The sequence below is a fragment of the Haliotis asinina genome, chromosome 4, assembly GCF_037392515.1.
Source record: "Haliotis asinina isolate JCU_RB_2024 chromosome 4, JCU_Hal_asi_v2, whole genome shotgun sequence".
Lineage (NCBI taxonomy): Eukaryota > Metazoa > Mollusca > Gastropoda > Lepetellida > Haliotidae > Haliotis > Haliotis asinina.
In genome coordinates this window covers 58,704,174-58,720,333 of record NC_090283.1, presented here as the reverse complement: position 1 = coordinate 58,720,333, position 16,160 = coordinate 58,704,174, and the positions used below count along the sequence as shown (strand labels likewise).

The 16,160-nt window shown below is 39.6% G+C and overlaps 1 protein-coding gene across 28 annotated transcripts in view; it reads right to left on the bottom strand.

Moving 5' to 3' along the window:
- Positions 1-10,561, bottom strand: part of LOC137281726 (uncharacterized) — a 71,116-nt gene extending 60,555 nt beyond the window's left edge. For 24 of the 28 annotated variants that reach the window (XR_010956759.1, XR_010956760.1, XM_067813271.1 and 21 more), the window contains exon 1: positions 9,333-10,554. Coding sequence is in view for 26 of the 28 variants with exons in the window: in XM_067813271.1 (XP_067669372.1) it covers positions 9,333-10,194 (862 nt within the window). In the remaining 2 variants the exon portion in view is untranslated. Of the gene's footprint in view, positions 1-1,350; positions 6,013-9,332 lie in introns of those variants that run through there. The other 4 variants (XM_067813274.1, XM_067813269.1, XM_067813285.1 and 1 more) reach the window with 4 other exon arrangements.
- Between the last annotated feature and the right edge of the window lie 5,599 nt (positions 10,562-16,160).

Here is a 16,160-nt window from a genome sequence, read left to right as displayed (position 1 = left end):
AAATAGCAGACATGGCTAACCTTATACATCAGTAGCTCATTATTTGCCATGAATGAAATTCAGTCTATTCAGACTAAATATTTAGATCACCAACTGTGAACATATCACAACCCATAACTTCATAGTCTTGTGATAGGGGTGGAAATAACCCATTGACCAACGTCCCAGTATTGTGTTTATTTCTGTCAGGCAAGTTAATTTGCATATCATGCTGTACGGGTGTCCAGCGGACTTTCCATTGTTAATTATTTTGTTTATTTAAATAATCAACAAGAAAATCAGCTAGTTCAGTGGAAAAACTATCAGGGCAAGTGATTTTAAAAATGTACTGGGGTACATTAGCAATTCAAGCAATATCCTGCATGGGCATTTGAATCACTGACTTTGAATTAAAGCTCTGCAATATTCAACAGCCCTTCAGCAATGGGTTTTGTGTCTGCAAATGCCTGTCCTTGACAGTGACATGTGAGAAAGCTCCAAGGAAGCTATGTAGCCTATTAAAACCTACAACATTAAGTCTCATGGACATCTGAATCTGTCTCTTAATCAGTCCTGTGCAACACTTCAGCAATGAGTCTTGTGTCTGTGAATGCCTGCCCTCGATAGTGACATGTAAGAAAGCACCGAGATAGCTATGCTGCATATTACAACCCACAACATTAAAGTTTCGGAGACATTTGGGTCACCGTCTGAATTACAGCTGTGCAATGACATCCTTGCAGCTGCTTTGTCAAGCATGTCCCTCCAACAATGGGTCTGAGGTATGCGCCTCTGCTCTTGACAATGATATATGAGAAAGCACCAAGATAGCTCTCTATAGCTTATAACAACTCATAACATTCTACGTTAAGCCATAGGCTAAAGCAGGACAAGACCCGGACATTTTTGCCATTATAACATATACCCAAGGAGTGAAAACTGACAGTCACATAGTTCTTGATAATGGTTTCTGTCAGTGTTTGACCAAGGCAAAACAAATTGTGTCATGGCAGCTTAAGTTTGGAACTTTGGAACTATGATCGTTTAATAACGATAAAAGAATGATGCAAGGCAGGTTGGGTATTTAATAAGCACTGAGCAGTTAACTGGCAAACAGTTTCAAAAGTTTCGATTATCTAAATTAAGAACCAAACAGCATGGCGTCAACAATGATGTAAGCTTCTAAATTTTCGGTCTATGATTCACTTGAGATGATTATTATTATTAAACCGCTATTCACTACACACTGCAGATTGCAAAGATTACAAACATTCCGCACACTGTTTACACGAAGCAAAGGGCTTGAATATTTGGTATCGGTAATATTTTCATTTTGATACCATCATAAAAAATGACCAATCAAGAATGAGCAAAAATTCTTTGAAGTTTTATTGTCTCCCCATACACGCTAAAACTGCTGTTCAGTCAAAATATAACCTTTCACAGATAAACAGAGTATCAACTCCAGTGACATCCAAATCAGTTCAGTCTACTAAGTGGGTGAGTGGAGTTTCTAGGCTGACATTCAGCAATAGCAGGGTGAGGGCCACCAAAAATGGCTTTCCCATATTATTCCTGTGGGAACAGAAGCAGCCAGACCTTTGATGTCATGAGAGAATATTTTCACCAGAGTCTACACCACAGCGTCAGTCAAACAATTCTCAAGAGATTGGTTCTATACATTTTTAAGGCAGCAAACTAGGATCTTAGGCAGCAATTTCACGCCTTGTTACAATGAAGAGTAAGTTCACTGGAGTGGATGTAAAATGGGTAAAACACCACTTTTAGCCATATTCCATATTATCGGATATGTCTACTTGACACTTGAGCAAAGCCTGCGATAGGCCACAGGACCAGTAAGTGGACAATAATTAAGGGTCCGGTCTGTACTTCACTCTTCCAAAATCAACACAAAATTCACCAGCCACCAGGATCACTGCATACTTATCATTTAGTGGCCCTGATGAATATTTACTGGCCACGGACCAAAAGGCCAGTATAAATTTCACACACTGGGCCTCACTCATCCTCAGGTGAAAGCTATCAGCAAAATTATGGTTCTACTGAACCCCCATTTTTGTTGTTCAATCTGCTTTCAGAACTGTGAGTAAAGTTTCACACTGCTTTTGGGAAACATTCCATTAATAGGGTACGGGGGACATCTGAAATCATCTTCACATAGTGTCAATGCAGCGAATCAGACCCAGATCTGTGGCATAACAGTGATCGCCTTCACCACAAGGCCACCCATCGCACATATTTTCTAATAAACATAATGTACATATTGTCTTAGTCAACCCATGAATACATTTCAAGGTGCAATACATTTCTTTTGGTGTTTCTGTAGAGCGGGTTTTGATGAGTACACTCTTCCACACACGTGACAGGACAGCTTCACTTTCTCATGAATGGACTTAACATGGTACCATCGAGAACTGAAGTTCCTGAACACTTTACCACACTGTGAACATGGGAAACAGTGGTCTCTGGGCTTTTGAAGGATGCCTGTATTCCCCAGAAAACTGGGATATGTTCTATGGGACGTGCTGGGGAAGGGCGGTAATTGTGGTGTACTATTTGGAGGATACAAGGCTGCATTTGAAAGACCTCCGAAATTCCCCTGGTTCACAGAATGAATCATTTCCGGAGACCTCCAACTATTATGAAAATCTGAAAGCAAGAAAAAGTCGACTTCAATTTTTCTACCAGTCACAGAGTTGAAAGACCGATTCAAAATAAAGAAAATTTCATTTCTCAGAGGATATTTCCTTACGCTGTAGCAGCATAGGATAAATAAGTTGGTAAAATACATCCTTGTGACTTTTGTTCAATAAATATCTCTTCTGCCAAACCAAACTTATTCAACCATACCACATTTTCACTTTGACTAACCAAGGTTAATCTCTGATGTCAAAAACGCTTGATATTGCTGATATGCTATTTGTTTGAAAACTACTGGAACAAAGAAACATACAGGCGTGATTGACATATTTATTGTTGGAAAAACACCCAGAACATATTCTTAACAAAATATATCTCAAGTAAAATATCTCTCTCTCATCATTAGAGCCGGAATGCACATGACCATGAATGTTCCAGAAAAGCTATTGATCAACATCTTGCCTGTGCAGGACAGGACATCTTGGATTTGTGTGTTCCTGTTTTGAGTCACAACTCAAAGACAAAGTACACATGAATGCCACTTCATACAGCATGATTGCAGAAACAGCAACTATAGATGCAAACTTGAAGCTAAACACCACTCACAGAAGACCACATTTGTTAAAACAAAAAAAATTGTACCTGGCAGTGCATGCAACAATATCCTGTTCACACACTGTATCTGGATATATTTAGTAAATAGCAGTATGTGTTAGTGGGGTCCGATTAACCAAAATAATCTAACACTGGTCAAAATGACTAAATGACCAAGCAATCTATTATGTTTTCTTACAATCAAACACAAATATTTGCTTGCAATAACAATTTTTTCACAGGGTTTATTTTGTCTTACATTGATTGGTTGTAATGAACCAATCATCAATCAATCAATCATGAGTGAGTGAGTGAGTTCAGTTCGTGTCAAGTAAGAGGAGAAACAGAATTGTGGGCTTTGCACAGAAAGAATGATGACATCAAGATTTTGAAAAGCAGTTGGTTTTCAAAGTAAGTCTTAAATACAAGTTAAACTGACTTCTTGCAGCCTAACTCTAACAAGTGCATCTACCTCTCCGATACCGTACAATTCTTTTTTTTTTATCACAAGTGCCATCATTCTAGCACTAACAACGTCCCAAATTTAAGTCCTGCTATTTCAGTTGTCCTGCCCTTGTTCATTTTCCACTGCTGCCCCAAGAATACAAAGTTTCTTATGTCTCAAGTAAGCAGGTTTAGAAGCATATGTCTTCCCACACACACACGAAAACGTCACTTTCTCATGAATGGATTTCACGTGATACCACTTGCTGCTTTTGTTCCTGAACACTTTGCCACATATCTCGCAGACGTACGTCTTCGGGGATAACTCAATGGGGAATAAATATTTAGATTTATTTTGTCCGATGGACGTTAAATCAACACTCCCTGCTTGAATTCCCTGCTGCGCTTGAAGAGAACTCCAACTAACATCAACATCTGAAAGTAACAAAAACTGGGTCTAAGTTCCTGGAGAAGGAAGAGTCGTTTACACTGTACACTGCATCAGACGGACACTTGATGATACTTAGTGACTTCAGATTCACACCGTTTTCAGCAATATCACAGTGGGGAGACACTCAAAATGGGCTTCATAAATTGTACCCACATGGGTTATCATACCCGAGCCTCTTGTGTGACAAACAAAGGGTTTAACTATATGGCTACAACACCACCCCTACAAAGCATCTATGCATAACGTCGAAGGTTTTGGAGGTTCAGAGTTTATCAAAAGGCAATACTGCTGTAAATATCAAGGTATGTTGTAAAAATCCAAATTTGAATTCAGTTGAAATCTTTAACATGACTGCATAAATTACAGCATGCACTTGAAACAGGTGTCGAAATGAAGCTAGGTGCATTGCACACAAGGGAGGTAACTGAGAATGAACTTATCTTCACTGGTAAGAAAACATTTTGAAGGCATGTATGACTTTACACATATCACAAAATACCACTCGATATCAAGAGCATAAAAAAATAATGTGATACATGTCATGGAAATCAATAAACCAATAATACTGCACCAGCAATGGGTACAGCTGTCTGTCTGACGCCTCACAATGCTGTGAGGTAGACTTACAAGAAGTGCTGAGTGCATTGTGACCATGGTCTTCCAGAAATGAGCTAACATCAAGGGATACGACAACTCCCAGACAAGGATTCAAACCAACGATCCTTATTTTGTCGAATCTCATATCTGACAGGTATGTGCAACCTAGAAACCATTTAGTGGATGTTTTACACCACGTTTTGCAAGATTGAGGCGATAATAAAGGACACGGCTTCATACATTGCATTGATAACCTGTACACTAGCAAGAGTGAGAAAGCATTATTTAGCGATATTCCAGCTACATCAAGCCAGGAAAATCAGATCTGGGCTTCAAACATCATACGGATTAATGAGACTCTTATTACAAATAAGGTAAAAGATGAAAACAGAAGGTATTTTTTGTTCTGATATACCAAGGGCCCTAATTTTCATCAGCAACAGCATGACTTAAGTCCTCATATTCTGTTTCAGAACGGAAGTAAAACAACAAAGTGATGACTTTTCCTCAAAATTCATGCTGCAAAACGATGAGTCAATGTTCCCCCTAACATTTTTCATCTTACTTTCAACACACAGAAACCTCAGCTCCCTGGGTCAGATCACAACCAGATCGGAGACATCTTTCAAATACTTTCACACCAAGAACATCCAATATTTTAATCTTTAACTGTTAACCTTCACATGTAATTACACTCAGACCATGTGCAATGCAATGTGCAACTGAACCACTTCACTAAAAATGTTCAGTTAATGTTCACGATCATTGTTTTTCTATATTATCAATATGGCCGCTTGATTTCTTATGGCGATCCAATCCTGTCTTATAAGCATACGTCAACCCACAAGAACAGGCATACGTGATCCCTCTGTGTTGTGAATTTAAGTGTTCTTCCTTTTTCTGCTTGGTTGCAAAGTATTTCCCACATTCCTCACACTGAGTGTTCTTTTTCCTTTCTACAAACTGCCGGAACGTCTTTTGACAAGATCCAGACTCAATATGCTTCACCAAGTTTTCTTTCAATATATACTGCAGGTAACAGGTGGGGCACACGTGCGATTCATCATTCCTGTGGAGAATCAAATGGGATCTCAAATCCTCTTCCACTTCAAAGAGTTCTGCACAGTCAGCAAAAATACATGCCAACTTATTTCCTAGACCAGCAGAAAGAGTAATGCTTGGATTGATGCGTGTTCCAAAGGCCTGAGAAACATTACGGATATTTGAGTAAGAGTTATGTCCCCTGGTCCAACTTCCATCTTGGGATGCCCATGCTTGGAAGAACTCTGTGCAGAGGAAAATTGTAATCAGTCATCTTCTGGTCACAAGATGCTTCTTCAATCATGCCTTTGGATTAGAAATCTAACAACCACTTCCAAACTTCCAAAACGCTTCTCATGCAAGTGTGGACAGCTCAAGGTCGCTGTGATACCCAACAAGCCATTCTGATATCAAGCATCTTTTGCCATCATTGAACTCTTGAAATAAATATCAACCATCCCATACAGGCTTTTCTCAGTTGAGTAACGACAGTACCACAGACATTGTGATAAAGCCACAGAAATCTCCGAAGCAGAATCAAAAGCCAACATGAAGTACCTAGTTCTGACTGACAGTCTACCTATTCCAGAAAGTTATCAGTTCACCAGTTAAAGATTCTTTTGAATTGTATTTACTTCATGTAAGTCTTAAAAACATCATGACACTATCAATCCCACAATGTGGAACATTTTCAATTTATCATTTGTCGTGTATTTCAAGTGAGCCTGTCATAACACAGAAACATTGCAATCAGTGTTTCTGCAAATATTATCCGCAAATCAACGCTGTACAATGCATTGCCATGTGCTAATACAATACTGGAACATGTGCACATAATATAGAACATAAATCAACAAAATAGAAAAATAATCACTACATGTGAATCAGGTCATAGAAAAATATGCAAAACAAGTTGACCTATCTAAGACTGTCAGCTAAGGAAAGATCCATTCAATTTCCTGTCTACAATTACTTCAATAAGCCGAAAAGCAGTTTTCAATGGTCCTGACTCACTCAGATTTGAAGACAGTCAGGAACATATCAAGAATTATTAATGTAAAACTTTCAATATTCGGACTTGACCATATCTCAAGGTCTTGTATCCAAACACATAGATATTTTTGACAATCCCATCATATTTGACTACGGTTTCTAGAATGATACTGAACAAAAGAAAATCTGACTGAAACCAATAAAATTGAATTCTGAAATTTTGAAAAACACTTCAAAAGCCACAATTTGTACCTACTTGCTGATGTACCATAGTCAAACAAATAAAACCCAAATACAATGTCTATCAGGTAAATATTTTGTTGTCGGTATGTGTATTGGATGATAAATTGTGTTTGTTCATTGTCAATGTGTCTATTTTCTAACAGTATTCTCTGGCAACTCTCTACCTAACATCACAGTATTTCCCCATCAACTTTCAATCTGACACTGTTATCCTATCTAGACACATAATACATATGGCTCTGGCAAAACATGGTGAGGGAGGTGCAAGCTTGTCTATCTTTGAGATTTATTTGTGTTGAATGTGGTACAGAACTTATTTTGCAATATTTTACTATTGGTATTGACCTGGTCTATTGTTGATGAGCTTGAGAACGTCCTAGCCCAGGCCACAGTTGAGTCAGGAAGCCAGTGTGTGGACTTACCTTGTAATGCCAGGAACCACGCCCCAATCATCGCTGTACTGTGGCACTGGGTGTGTCAACATGGCAAGTGACAAGATGGATCGAGAATTTCAAACAAAGTTCAATAAGACATTTCTTTGAGATTATTTTTCTGATCTGGATCAATTTTGTCACTTGTAAAACTACATGTTAAAACAAACTTTGAGCAATGTTGCAAAACATATTCTTAACAATACTTGACATAACAATTAACACTGCTCAATTGTCCAATCCAGGACAATGGCTTAATCACGCTACTATTTTTTCAAGAAACACTGGCTAAACCCCAAAGCCACACTAAACCACAGAAACCACAATATCAGATTTATTAAACAATGTCCTAGATTGGACAGAATACGTCAACAAAAACTCACATCACAGTTCACTCTTTTATCCCTTTAGTTTATCTTTTTCATAAACATGACATTTATACTTTCAAATAAATCTTTTAAAAAATTTCGACATAATACTTTGAGTAAACAGTGATGCTCGCTAAAATCAAATATTTGAGCCAGTGCTAAATCATTCTTCATTATGTATTGAGATCAACACCAGAGTTTTTTATGCATTTTCAACGTGTCTGACAAGATATTCCTGCCATGGTTTGCATGTATTATTATTGAGCATAGAATTAACAATCTGATTACTGATCTTACAGTGATGATGCAAGATTACAACTATACATAACTCATCCATTCTGTACAAGTGAGTGAATTTAGTTTTATGCGATGTTTAACCAACATTCAAACAATATCACAGCATGGGACACCAGAAATGGGCTTCACACACTATGCCCGTGTCGGGTGTTTGGCATGACGAGGGAACGCTTTAACCACTAGGCTACCTCACCACCCCAAGTTTGTACTATCACTCATTTGTCACATGAAACATGACACTTTTTATCAATTACAACCAGTTCTGAGAGAAAACCTTTGTCTCGTCTAGTGATTTCAATAATGAAGTCTAACGGAGCACTGTTCAAATAGGAATTGCTGGTCAATGCCAAGGATATACAACTTATATACCATGTTCAAATGCCTGTACAGAGATATGCCCTTGAATAGTCTGGCAAAATATGCGAATTTTCCTGACCAAAGTGAATATATCTGGCTCTGTTTTCCAAGCTGTAACCAAGATATGTGAACTAACTAATTTGGTTCTCTATCATACAGATTCGTGACCAATTGAACAGGAGGCACATTATTGTTTCACATAAAACCACATGCATCCCACTTTGAGAATAGAACGTGGACCCTGACAAGCAAATGCTTGATCTGCCTATATGGGTACAAACAACCCCTAATATCGAGTACCCCACTCTGAGAATAGAACCTGGACCTTGACAAGCAAATGCTTGAGCCACTTATATAGGTAATAACTGATTTACAAATAGTGATACCCAACAGCAAAAAAAACTCAAACACAGAAGCTAATAGTTCACAAGCGCGCTCTTGAGAAAAGAAAAAAAATACGGAAATATAATCCACTACAGGTTACAAGATCAATACATCTGTTTGACTGTAATGGGTGTTGAGATGTCCCTTTCTCCAAACATAAATTTCAATTCTTTTTAAATAGAAAGATTTGGGGTTGTGTAATTTCATGCTGTTTCACAAAACTCAGCAACATATCTAGCACTTAAAACCCTTCACCCCATCCCACAATAATTAATTATGTCCAAATAGGAGAGAAAATGGCTTCAACAGTGACATAATGTTTAAAAATGTATCTAATTACTTGGTTAAGACAATTTATTTTCAGTTGTGGAGCGAAGTACTTTTGTGTCTTCATTAGTGTATGATTTTAGCTTCCTTATTAATGATTTTTCTAAACCTCCATTGGAAATGACCAGCAATTCTTCAAGAGGAATAAACGTTGGAGATAATTACCGTCATTGCTGTAATCTGCTTCGTTATCATCGCCGTCGTCATTTTCATCTTGGAATACTAAAAAGTCATCTGCACTTTGGTCACCATATCTTGCTTGACTAGTACTGGGTTCGGAGTAATCTGGCACATGTGGAACATTTTGATGGAAGGACGATGATGAAGAACCGGGTGATTGAGAATGTGATGATTGTGGATGAGAGAGTCGATCTAGAGCTGCTTGGGACGTTTGCGTATGAGGTACATCTGAGGAATAATCTATTTGCATGTATGGAGTCTCTTTCTTTGGCACAACATCATCTGGTTCTATTTCTATTAAATCTGGATCTTCAGGTTCTTGTTTCACATTAACTGGAGTGTCATTTTGAGATTTTGATTGAATGCTTGGTGATTGACATGAACTTGGATTATGGTGTACGCGACGATGAACAGGAGACTTGGGTCTTGGAGACTCAGAAAAAGAAGTCCTCCTGCTTTTAGCAGTTGGTTGTGTCACAGATACCTCGTGATGCCTTTTGAACTGATTGGACACAGGTGTTGAATGTTGAATTTCGGAAATTGTCATATTGCTGGAAATGTAATCGTCATTTTCTTGAGGCATCAAAGTCCGATCTACATCAAACACTGACAATTTTAATGTTTTACTTTCACTTTTTGATATGATGCTAGCCTCGGACGATACACCGTCCACTTTGAACGTCAATTTGTTTGAGCGTAACACAACCTGTACACTGGCATCTTGCGTTGTGCCGTAAGAGTTCACGGATGCCGGGAATTCTAGATTAGATCTTGGCCCCCGTTTCAGAGTGGAAAAGAGATCACAAAGATCCACTGGGATTGTGAATTCTAATGTTTCGATAAACATTGTTGAAGTATAAAAACAACTTCCCTGCAGTATAATAAAACAGAGCAACCTTACAGTAATCACAGATCTCTTAGCAGTGAGTAATATTATGTCGATCTTCAAATCTAGGTCACTCTCCGAAACGAAATCACATCATGGCAGACAGGTGCGCGATCACTTTGGCTTGTAGCATGGCGTTGAGTCCACTTCCTTCCACGAAATACACTTGATTTGATGCATGCGTGTTTGCGAAGGAAGTCTTGAAATGTTTTAACACAAATTGAATGAAGAGTCCGCCTTTCTTCTTCACATTGTAAAACGCTTTACCTTCGAACGCGGCAGCTTGTCAGCACAAAGCGCGGTATCTTCTATGATTTCCGGTGTTAGCCCCAAACTACTTTCCTGCAGACAAATTAGATGTAAATAACCCACGTAAGGGCGAGTCAAGAGAGGATGATTTGAAATGTTTTACCCGAAATTATACAATATTATTTTCCCCCCACCAACTCCCCCATTCTTTTCGTATATGATTTGTTAACTGGCTGTTGTGTATTTTCTGCGGACGTGAAACGAATCATTTAATTTAATCATTTAATAAAAGCGTTACTTTGATTTGTAACTGTTCGAATATTTGCATACTCTTTCGACATGTTCTTATTTTAAACCAATACTACTGTACGGAGAGCCTCAACCAGCCAGCAAAAATATATGTTTAGGAAAAAGACATTAGAAAATAAAATCATTAACTGTTCCTCGATGTAACAGAAAGGATTAATAGATTGGAAATTTGTCTCTTTTTTTCTTCCACGTATACAGTAAATAATACCTAAGTACCTGGTTTGAACACTTTTCTTCAAAATTACATTTCAATTAATTTAATTCAACGTGGGATACAATTTCACTGTTTTTCAGACGCACTGCATAATGAACCTAGATGAAGCGCGCCAAGAGACCCCTATCGGAAAATCGAAAACGAGAAACATAACAAAGGCGATTCAGCGAAGCAGTCTGGTTCTCTGGGTATGTTGCGCTAGCGGGGAACAGGGAACAGTCTCAGAACGAGTTCTCTTTACTCTTTATACGACTTCTCAGAGTGAGTGAATTTAGTTGTTTGCCACACTCAGCAATATTCCAGCTAAATGACGGCGATCTGTAAATAATTCAGTCTGAATAAGGGAATCCATCATCAACAGCATGAGCATCGATCTGCGCAACTGGGAACCGATGACACGTGTCAGCCAAGTCAGCGAGCCTGACCACCCGACCCCATTAGCTCTCACAAACATAGTCGCCTTTTATGGCAAGCATGGGTTGTTGAAGGCCTATTCTACCCGGACCTTCACGGGCCTCGCGACTTCTCAGAGATAATTAAAGCTGATTGATCACATCAGCTGAATGCTGAGTCGTGATGATGACTATGATGATGATGATGATGATGATGATTTGGAGATTTAACACGTGCATTTCGACATGATGCGTATTTAGCACACGAGCACACTGAGTGAATATACATAAATAAAACCCAACCTGCTTACACAACACAAGTTGGGAGAATGTACAAAGATAACGACAGAACCAGGAAGCCAGTTATATAGGATCACTGTATGGTGTTAATATATAAAGATAACAATGCTAGTAGAAGCGGCTGATTATAACACACTAGGAAGTGGATGTCTTGGTGTCGGTTAATGGCTGACGTCTTTCTTTGTATGTCGATGTTTTCTTAAGGTGAAGTGACCCGTGAAGGTCCCGGGGTAGAACAGGCCTTCAGCAACCCATGCTTGCCATAAAAGGCGACTCAGCTTGTCGTAAGAGGCGACTAACGGGATCGGGTGGTCAGACTCGCTGACTTGGTTGACACATGTCATCGGTTCCCAATTGCGCAGATCGATGCTCATGTTGTTGATCACTGGATTGTCTGGTCCAGACTCGATTATTTACAGACCGCCGCCATATAGCTGTAATATTGCTGAGTGCGGCGTAAAACTAAACTCACTCACTCACTTAAGGTGAAGTTTCCTCTTTTTCCAGTGAAACAAATTTGCCCCCTATTTGATAAAGGTTTAAAAAGCAGGAAGATCATTGAGATCTTCGCGAAACAACAATTACGATAATTATGATTAAATGTTATCACAGAAACCTGTATTTCACTAAGGACCATATTTATAGCATGTATGCTCTTACTAATCTACTTAAAATAGAAATAAATAATGTATTGTGTTGTTTTGTATTTCCAGAAATGTTTGGCGTATTGATTTATGAAAAAAATGTTACTAGCACAAAGAACTAACCTCAAGATAATTCGAATTATATTTAACATGTACGATGACGTTTATTCACGTCTCAACACACGTCTGTGTTCGTATGGTACTTACAACAGCTTTGTTGCCTTATTGGAGTCCGCCAAGGTGAAAAAGCCTCCCCAATGCTATCCTCACTGTTTTTGAACGATTTTGAACCGCTTTCACCTTCTCAAAAATGCCTTGATGTTTCTGCTGAGTCTTAAAGTCAGTCGACGGACCGTCTGTTAGATACAATGTCTGTCCATCATGTTATTCGCGCTTCTTTATGCCGACAGCACAGTTTTATTAGCATTCAGTCATCAAAATTAGTAAACGATGTTTGACGCATTTACTGTTTGCTGTAAAACGTGGAAATCAGCCATGAACCCTAGGAAAACAACAACAAAACAAAAATAGTTTTCGGCGCTACAAAAAGAGATATGAGCAAACAGATACCAATAAATGGTTCACCCATCGAATTTGTCAATAATTATAAGTATCTTGAAAACCATTTTACAAGCATTAATTCTTTCAGATTCTTTACAACAGTCCTTTGCGAACCTGTTACTATAGCAATTTCTTTCGCAGGAAGATCGCATCTTGAATCTATCAATGGCATGGCAACTACATCTTTTTTAATGCTATGGTTAGGCCAATTCTGAAATACGTCTGCGGAATCTGGGGTTTTGACAGCTGTAAAGTTATGAAATTCTTTCAAAGTAACGTTTTACGCAAATTTCTTCCCGTTAAGAGAAGCACGCTTATACATGGCTCATAAAGAAACTGTGCATACAAAAAATTAAAATCGAAATATATCCAGCCTGTGTAGACACATAAAGATTTAAACTCAGAGATTAGTGACATGTATCCAACATGCATGCACGTGCCACGTTTCGTGACATCAGTGGTTTCGTCCCTGAGACATGCAAACCGTTGCTGCACGTGCATTCCGGGGAAAAGTAATATACCGAATGAATGCCACACAATACTGTCACTTTGGAAAGCCCAACCCCTGCCCTTGCGATCGTCCAAAAAGCATTTAAAAGCATAACATGCCAAGGCATTGGGATGGTCCGCGGGGAATTGTTTCAACAAGTGGCTGTACATTTCCACTGCCACCGGAACAAGACGTGTGCACTCGTGAGACGCTACCAGAACAAAAATGACGTCATCGATCGGCCACGTTCTGGACGTCCACGTGTAACAACGCCAAGACAGGGCTGATGGATAAGGTTGACCCATCTTCGCCACAGACTGAGGTGACGACTGCCCAAACCATCCCAGGACTTCGCCGTATTCACGCCAACACAATTCGACAACCATTACGTCATCACGGGATCAGACCACGTCGTCCTGCCATACGACCTATCCTGACACAACGTCATCGACATGCACGCCGAGTGTGGTGCCGAAATCATGTCCGCAGACCCTTGTTTTGGTGGAGAAATGTTGTCCAGGTTCAATATTTCCCATAGTGAATGATGTCAACGTGCCTACAGACGCGTGGGAGAACATTATGCATAGGCCAGTGTCTTGTAGAAGAATCGCTTTGGTGGTAGTTCCGTGATGACATGGGGGTGGAATAATAGCAGTCCAAAGAACTCCTTTGGTGATTGTTCAGGGCAATTTAACTGGTGTGGGTTACAGGGATCAGATTTTTCGACCTGTGACAATTCTTCTTCTGTAACGTCATGGCCCTGGGTTAACATTCCAACATGACAATGCCCGCCCTCATACGGCAAGGGTTGCTATGGATTTCTTGCAATACCACATCGTTGACCTACTGGCTTGGCCTGCAAATTCACCGGATCTCTTCCCGATAGAGCATGTTTGGGACGAGATGGATCGACGTCTACGCCGTTTTCCTCATCCGGCAGATAACGTCCTTGACCTTACAAGCGAACTTGAGAGAATATGGCTTGACATCCCATAAGCCTACCTGCGAGTTAGATAGGCTCTATGCGTCGTCGATGTACAGCAAAAAGCAGTGGATAAAATCTGTGGAAGCCGCTTTTAATGCATTTGGTTATAGCATTCACCCGCTAGGTTAACAACGGAATCAGTTCTAATGGCCAGCTCTACCACCCTATCATAATAATGGCCAGTTCTACCACCCTATCATGATAATAGTCAGTTCTACCACCCTATCATAACAATGGCCAGCTCCACCACCCAATCACAATAATGACAAGCTCTACCACCCAATCACAATAATGACCAGTTCTACCACCCTATCATGATAATAGCCAGTTCTACCACCCTATCATGATAATAGTCAGTTCTACCACCCTGTCATGATAATAGTCAGTTCTACCACCCTATCATGATAATGGCCAGTTCTACCACCCTATCCTAACAATGGCCAGCTCTACCACCCTATCATGATAATAGCCAGTTCTACCACCCTATCATAACAATGGCCAGTTCTACCACCCTATCATGATAATAACCAGTTCTACCACCCCATCATGATAATAGTCAGTTCTACTACCCTATCATAATAATGACCAGTTCTACCACCCTATCATGATAATAGTCAGTTCTACCACCCTATCATGATAATGACCAGTTCTACCCCACTATCATGATAATGGCCAGTTCTACCACCCTATCATGATAATGGCCAGTTCAACCACCCAATCACAATAATGACAAGCTCCACCACCCAATCACAATAATGACCAGTTCTACCACCCTATCATGATAATAGCCAGTTCTACCACCCTATCATGATAATAGTCAGTTCTACCACCCTGTCATGATAATAGTCAGTTCTACCACCCTATCATGATAATGGCCAGTTCTACCACCCTATCCTAACAATGGCCAGCTCCACCACCCTATCATGATAATAGCCAGTTCTACCACCCTATCATAACAATGGCCAGTTCTACCACCCTATCATGATAATAACCAGTTCTACCACCCTATCATGATAATAGTCAGTTCTACCACCCTATCATAATAATGACCAGTTCTACCACCCTATCATGATAATAGTCAGTTCTACCACCCTATCATGATAATGACCAGTTCTACCCCACTATCATGATAATGGCCAGTTCTACCACCCTATCATGATAATGGCCAGTTCTACCACCCTATCATTATAATGGCCAGTTCCACCACCCTATCATAATAATGGCCAGTTCTACCATTCTATCATGATAATGGCCAGTTCTACCACCCTATCATAACAATGGCCAGTTCTACCACCCTATCATGATAATAGTCAGTTCTACCACCCTATCATGATAATAGTCAGTTCTACCACCCAATCATGATAATGAGGAGTTCTACCCCACTATCATGATAACAATCAGTTCTACCACCCTATCATGATAATGGCCAGTTCTACCACCCTATCATGATAATAACCAGTTCTACCACCCTATCATTATAATGGCCAGTTCTACCACCCTATCATTATAATGGCCAGTTCTACCACCCTATCATAATAATAACCAGTTCTACCACCCTATCATGATAATAACCAGTTCCACCACCCTATCATGACAATAGTCAGTTCTACCACCCTATCATAATAATAACCAGTTCCACCACCCTATCATGATAATAGTCAGTTCTACCACCCTATCATGATAATAACCAGTTCTACCCCACTATCATGATAATAACCAGTTCTACCACCCTATCATGATAATAGCCAGTTCTACCACCCTATCATTATAATGGCCAGTTCTA